This window comes from Cupressus sempervirens, chromosome 6 (genome assembly GCF_028749045.1).
Source record: "Cupressus sempervirens isolate cs-2001-9-10 chromosome 6, ASM2874904v1, whole genome shotgun sequence".
Taxonomy (NCBI): domain Eukaryota; kingdom Viridiplantae; phylum Streptophyta; class Pinopsida; order Cupressales; family Cupressaceae; genus Cupressus; species Cupressus sempervirens.
The window spans coordinates 281146644-281154451 of NC_143123.1; the positions used below are offsets into that span (position 1 = coordinate 281146644).

At 37.2% G+C, this 7808-nt stretch overlaps 1 protein-coding gene across 2 annotated transcripts in view; it reads left to right on the plus strand.

Annotated features, from left to right (window-relative positions):
- LOC149552313 (Lycopene beta/epsilon cyclase protein) overlaps positions 1-7566 on the plus strand; it is a 406544-nt gene extending 398978 nt beyond the window's left edge. For both annotated transcript variants that reach the window (XM_089787837.1, XM_089787838.1), the window contains 2 exons: positions 7057-7148; positions 7236-7566. In XM_089787837.1, the coding sequence (XP_089643963.1) occupies positions 7057-7148; positions 7236-7332 (189 nt within the window). In that variant the 3' untranslated portion in view covers positions 7333-7566. The remainder of the gene's footprint in view (positions 1-7056; positions 7149-7235) is intronic.
- Positions 7567-7808: the final 242 nt, after the last annotated feature.

The following is a 7808-nucleotide window of genomic DNA, read 5'->3' on the forward strand; positions in this document are numbered from 1 at the left end:
CATCATACTGACCAACGGAAAGGAAATGTGTGACGCCCTACTGGATCCTGTCAGTCTACTCTTTACCACGTCCATGAGGCACTTCCAATGGCCTTCTCTAATGTCAGATTTTCGCAACCCTCTTCCCCTCGAAGTGCCAATAAGGGCATCTTTCTACTGTTGTACCTGGTCGTTGTACACTAACTATACTAGCTACAACTTCCTCTCCTTGTCCATCTTTTTGGGCTTACTGTCAATTTTCTCCCCTCCTTGTGCTGCTCCTAGTATGCCAAATACTCTGGTAAAGTCAGCTGGCCGAAATGAAACCACCACGTCAAACCCCAAATATGGAACTAAACTCTTCCGGGAGTGCCTGTCACACACCTCAATCATGGGACGCAATACACCTTCAAAGTCTCGGATACAGAAAACTGGCATCCGGATTGCCCACTCCATTTGTGCCTTTTGGATGCTTGCTTTGACGAGGTGGGTATCCAAATTTTCATTCCACCACTTCCTGCAATCCAACCCATTCAACCCTTCGAATGCGACATTCTGTGGCGTTGTCTGCACCTCTGGCTGATTTTGTAATTCGGCCCTTTGCTTGCCCTTGTCCTTTCCGCATGGTCGTGCTGCAGAAGGCCCTGCTTGCACATTTTGACTCATAGCTGAATCCTGATTGAGTTGCTTCCTCCAAGCCCTCTTTCCGGCTGATTGCATACCTAATACGCCTTTATTAGTTTGCTAAATATTTCACTGTTAGGTCAAGTATTTTTTTGTGTACGGTTGTCTACTGGAAAATCCCCCTCTTCCTGGCTGTACAGACACTATGTTGTGTTCACCTCCAACAACTCAACAAAACCACTATTCACAAGCTAGTGAAATTCAACTGCAGGCATAGCCGTACCTCCAGATATCATTCCTCAGCAAATTTTCCAATCAACTACTAAACCCGGCCTAAACATGCTTCACGTGAGCAAGAATGAATTGACCTTAGCATACCAATATTGTGGTACGATGTAACGTTGTTGAATACATTTGCCCCAATATAGTAACGTTAATGCTCTTTGCCCTTAATCTTTTCATGGACAATGAAACACTTAGATGTGTGCTTGCTTTTGCCATACGATCATTACTATAAGACTTTGTACGGTATCCAAATTGCCCTGCTCATTGTACAGTACCTTGGTACGAATGGTGGAAACAATAAAACATCGTACGGTGGTGCTAAGTCGCCTAATTTTGCCATACAATCTTAGTATAATGATGCCTCCAAGAGCAATTTGTTCTGCAAAAGAGGGGACCATATGGGCTTAATGCTTGAACACTTAAAGACTTTGCAAAGATATGCCGGAAATGGCATACGATGCTTTAATCTTGAAATGTCGTACGGTGATCACTGGCACTCATCACACTTCCTCCTGCATCTGTACGGTGACCACCTAGCCTCCAAACAAGTAAATGTGCCTCCAAAATTATAATGCGTCCAAAAACTACTTATGCCTCCAAAAATATAATGCTTCCGAATACAACTTATGCCTTCGTACGGTGCTGAAGCTTATAATACCTTACCTTGCAAAAGGCCGTATGGATTATGTGTTTTATGAACATCCTTCATGCCATACAGTATAAAGTCGTACGGTGGAAATTAAGTCTACCTTCAAGCCGTACGATGCAGGCATACATAACCACCGTACGGTATAAGTGTCTTACGGTACTTTACTGTTTTGCTTCTTTTTTTCGGTTTACCGTACTGGGTAAATGAATTGATGCACATAAATAATAGATGAGAACAGCAGAACTCCTTATATTATTCGCATATGCCAAAGATATTACATTATGCTTCCATAAGATGATTACAATGATTACCCGAAGGGGGTATATATACAATGATTACCCGAAGGGGGTATATATACATCCCAAAGAACCTTCCCAAAGGGGTCCGTCGGCCACATACAACATGTCGCTACATAACAAGAACCTTCCCAAAGGAGCATATACCGACAAGATACATCTTGACGCACACCCTATTGGCTATACAATATTTACCAACGACATGAGCCATCCCCTGCAACCTGTGATATTCGTGTTGTATGTCTCCACAAAGGAGAACCTATATCATTTTTGAAATTATCAGTCCCTTCCCCTCCCTAGTCCCTCACTGAACTTTGACTAGCACTACCACCGGTATCATTCTTGCCTAGTTTTCTACAACCTATTCTATAAATTTTAAAAAAATTAATTAGGTCCAACAACTATGAACATCATGCATACAACTGGAAAGAAGTGAGAAAAAACTACTAAAATAGATACCCAAACTTGCTTCTACATATCTTTCAAAAATAAATTGAAAAAAAACTTGAAATTTTTCTTCAAGAACTTGAAAAAATTCATCAAAATACTCAAAAATGGGATTGATCACTTATCTTGAATGATTTAAACTCCTTTGAGAAAGCTATCTCTCGCTCTTCAGTCGATCCTCTTCAAAAATGCTGAACCTGGCTTCACAATGGCAATGCAAACTAGAGACCAAATGAGAAGTGGTTGTAGGTGCAAACAAAGTTCCAAAATGAGTTGTGAATTCTTCAACACTCACCTTTAGGGTCGTTTTAGGGTTTCATAGCAAGAAAAAACCTTTAAAAAGAAATTAAAACATGTGCATAATGGGCAAGGTAAGTTGGTTTTTTGTTTTTTATTGCTTTTTTTGGGCCTTTTGGCTATTGTGCCCACGGATTCATCCAAAAGCTAGCCACAAGCTCCCAAATGCGTTTGGAAGCTAGAAGCCAGCCACAAGCTCCTGGATGGGTCTGGCTTCCAAAGGCATCTGGGAGCCTGGGGCTGGTTTCCGACCAGCTTCCGTAGGGCTTCCGGACACATCCGGAACCCATTTGCTTCAGCTTCTACACCCAGAGGTAGGATGCATGAATTGGTAACGTAGGTTTTCTGACTTGCATTTTGCTTTCTACATGCAAAAACACCTAAGTATATAACTATGGAGATTACCATTTGCAACGTTGAATTGGTCGAAAGCCACCGAGTTACATGCATTTACACTTGGAGAAGACTTGTTCATTTCAACTTCTCTTTCCTCCATTTTTGGCTCATTGAGCTCCAAGTAAGTTAAAATTTTAACTTTGCTTGTGTTTCTTTCTTACTTGCTACTATGTAGAATTATTTGGCTCATCTTTGTCCATTTGTTCAAAGGCATGCCATATCTTTTGCTTTTTTTCTTTATATAAGTTGAAATCCTCTCATTACAAATGCTTGAAAATCCTTCAAACTCCAAAAACGAAATTGCATGTAGAAGAAGATCTTGAAGTTTGTCATGTTTGAATCAATAGCAAGAGGTATGTTTTTGTTTTGTTCTTAGTTTTGCTTGTTTTTTTGGTTGCTTGTTTGGTTTCGTTTTTGGAAGAAAGTTGAAGAATCCTATCCAAGAAAGTAAGTGTCTATATGCCTTCACCTTTCGTGCCAATCCATACTTCATCCATCTTCCAACATATGCAATTACATCCTCCAAATCCAATTACATGTTTACCTCAAGTAAATATGATCCATTTTTACTACATGTAATTGCATCTAGAGAACCTGATTTTGGTGAAAGGTCACTCTTTTAAATACCAAAATCATCATTTTTCCCATATTCATATGCTTCCAACTTACATTCTTGGTCATCCCAACAAAAGCCCTTTGTTTGCCCACATGCAATCCACCCTCCTAAACCCAATTTTGGCCATCTTTTGCCCAAAATACACGCTGCCTCATTCATTTCTAACCACCAAATGTGTTTAATAAGTATCTAATCCATACTATGAACACTCACCTTTCATAGACTCGTCATCAACACTCGAAATCCCAAAGCTTTCATGGATTCAATTCCATTGAAACTTTCATGTTGCAGCAAGTCAAGATATGTTAGAATTTCTACAAAGAATGGAGACATTCAGTAAAAAGGCATGCTTCAAATCAAAAGAAGTGTTAATGCATTTGATCTCCATTTTCCCAATGGTTGTTTGAGAACTTAGGTTCATGTGGGAATGCATCAAGCACTTTGCCTCAAAAAAAAAAGTTAAAAGGGTCGATGGAATGATTGTTCTAAGTTTACATTCGGACACCATTGAGAAGGTTTTCAAAGTGTCAAAGACTCCAGAATACGTCAATCTACAAAGGAGAATTCACAACAACTCAAATGAGAAAGAGCTTGATCACATCAAGTTTTCAAATGACAACTAGAAACACATCAAAGAGAATGCAGTGGTGTAGAGTACAGGAATCCCTGATCTTGTGAGCATCACTAAGAACAAGGATTTTGTTGATAGTCTACAAGATTGATTCATTCAAAATCAACAATTTCAACATTTTCTTCAAGTGTTTTCTAGCTTTGTATATGCAAAAAATGGATCACATATAACTCAAACGCATGTAATCCAATAATTCTTCTCTCCTAGTTATACTTGGTCAAGTTGGTTGAGTTGCTCCCACCTTTTCCTCCACTTTTTCCTCTCTTTTGTTTTTAATAATAGAACATAACAAGTTGAGAAGCAATTGGAGCCGAAGCTTTGACTAGGAGCAATTGTGGTGATACATAGACTAGAATCTTTGATTGTAGCTTGTATTCTTGTCTGAATTCACCAAAAATAGTTAGAATTCCCTACTTCTGGAAGTCTTTCTGCCCCAATGGTAGAGGTTATTCTTATAGAATAGATGAAAACAGGTATTAGAGTCAAACCAGTACGCTTTTAATCAGTCTTTGAGTTAGTGGTATCACCATTTCCAGCTATTAGATAAAAGTGTAGTTAGAGATTTCATCTTGTCCATTACTTGCTTCGCAACTAAGTGGATTCTTTTCTGAAAGCTAAGAGGAAAGAATATTGGCAACACCCTATATAGAAATCTCTCAACTTCTTGCTTACCTTGAGTTGATCCAAGGAACGGTAAGAAGGGGAGTCTTCCCCTTAAGGTAGGAGAGACTTTATCTCGTGCATTGTAGCTAGTCTACCTATTTTGCGACTGAGTTTGCATATGTCGATTGCAAAATATCCACCCAACAAACTCATTGTCATTATATTTAAGATTATTCTATAAAATGTTAATTTATATTAAATAAAAAAGATGTCTCTAAGTAACCCCATCTATCTTGAAAAAATATTTACCGATCCCTATACCTGTCAAGAACTTGTCTCCATGCAACTATGATTTCAGCAGTTAAATATCTTGGTCAAAATTTGATTAATTTCATTTCATTTCTCCCTTTATTATAAAAGAAGTATGATGGAAGGAACCTAAAATTCTATGGGATATATATATACACACACACTTACTTTGGTTTTCCTTAGTTAATCTTGTTTTCGAGTAATATTTTTATAATCAAAATAGACTTATGTGTTCAATTACTTCATTTCATGTGCCTCATGCATTATTAAATATATATTTTGTGTTTATTTATCAAGTTTCTTCCAAGTCTTGGCTCCACCCGAAAATTTTGGTTACCATATTTTTATTGAATCTTTTTTCCAATCTAGAATCCAGCTCAAAGTTTTAGGCTGCCAAGATTCACCAAGTCCTTTTGTAATCATTGTAACATCCGTCACTGAGAACTATTTCTGCTTGGTTGATTATATTTTGGATTATCCTCTTTGTTTTAGCTTCCTCACTCTCTTTATCACTTTCTTCCTTCCTGCCACTTAAGCAAAGTGGTGTCTAGCCTCCTTTTTATGTACCTTGTCAAACCTTCCATGTTTGAGTTGCTTTTTCCTTTGCCTTTTCTCTGCCTTCTCAAATTTTTTCAAAGGCTTCTGAAGATGGAGGAAATCTTGTCTGTCATTGAACTGAAAAGATAGGTGACAATCTAATATACAGAGGAAACTCCCACACCAGATGTCAGTAACAGTATACTGCAGTAGTAAGTCATAATTTTAGTTATGTCAGCCAACAACGTTTAAACTCCTGTTGGACAGCTGAGCTTGTAGGCCATATGCCTCCACTAGGCTAACCTGTTCACAAGATGTGTTCCTTCACTGGACCGTTGTGCTTGTAGACTGTGGGCCCTTTGCCAGGACATTGAGCTCATAAGTTTGATCAAAGCTAATATTATCTAGGAGACTGAGGCCCCCAGTAGTGGTCTCATCAATAAAGCCAGTGGAAAGAAATCCCCTTTAACAGGTCTCTCTGAACTTAGGCCAGGCTACAAATCATAGACCGCTCTTGCCAAATAATCACCATTCAAGATGTTCAAAGCTTACTGAACAAAGTGGTATAGCAGTTATTATTTCAATACAAACAGTAGATCCTGAACAATAAGAATCTAACCCTCCACTTGCTAGAAAAATTGTAAACCACTCTATTTTCTTGTACTTTTATCTGGATTTTTAGCAGGGATTTTCAATTGAATTCAGACAAATATTTGAGATCATTTGATCTTGAACGGCAATAAATAATATTGGCAATAGAAACCAAAGATCTGATGAAATTATTTTTCCCAGTTTAAGTGCAATAGGTAAACAATGCATGACTATGGTTAGAATTAGTCATTGTCAATATAGGCAGCCATGATGGATATAGACCACACCACATAATGGATGCACAGTATAGATACACGGATCACCTTGAAGACTTGGAGACTACCATGCAGTCACAATAGACAAGCATTGGGGCAACAACTCACCAACAAACATACCTACTTTTATTTGCACATGCTTAATTTTTTGCATTGCATTCACCATTGAATCTTGAATATTATTGAGATTAAACTCAAACTAGGTCATAATTTCATAAATAATTAGCATCATCTAAAAGTGCAAATGACAATCATTTTTTTGTAATGATATATCTTATAAAGAAGGATATTTGCACACAAACATAGTTTACGTACATGGTAAATGAATGCACTGAGATGAGTTGCATAATACATTCATTTATCTATACAGTTTTACCAAAGGATAAAATCTTGAAAAACAAAGACACCAAACCCTCAATCTTTTTGTATACATGTTCTTAATCGTTCAGTCACGTTGTAACCATGTAATGATGCTTCTTGCTCATTTAATAGCTTGATTGTTGACTTGTTATGGTTTACAGGTGGGATTTCTAATGGTCCTGGAATGGATGACCCACTTTGCTTCACTTGGTTCATACACATTTCTCTCCGTTTTTGTATCCCCCTTGTTAAGGTAGCCTTTGCTTCATTTTTTAAGATCTAGATTGACTTACAAGCAGTTACCATAAATATTTAATAATATGATCTCTTTGTTACGTAGGCCATGGGTGAAGAACCTTCCTGAGAAGGAGAAGTATAAGTGGAACAGATACCTTGAAGCTTGGGAGTATGGTTCAGGATTAGACTACAAGCCTTAGCGACCAAATACACTAGAAGATTTAAGTTTCACTTATATCTTGAGTTCCTTCAATCTTTTATATTGTTGACATGGATTTTGCATCATCCAGTTGCAGACCATTAATGATTGTGAATCATGATAATAATTTGTTGAGAGTCGAATGTGTTGTCTTTTGAGACAACCATTTTGCATATTGTAGTATATTATATAATTAGCCTAGTCAATATTAGTATTTGATGTATATTAAGGTCAATTTTATTTTGTGGTCATACAGATTTTATTATAGTCATGACAACTAATATTTGTAAGTGCCTATAGATATGTTGGGAATTAGTTGCTATTTACATCATGTATTGTATTTTATTTTGAAGTTTTCATGATCAATGTTGTTGAAGGTGTGACAATCTTAAAAAATCATGTATCCATTCTAAAATGATAATTCAAATGTTTTTTCGGAGTATTAGATTTGCCTATTTTATTTATAAAGAACAAAAT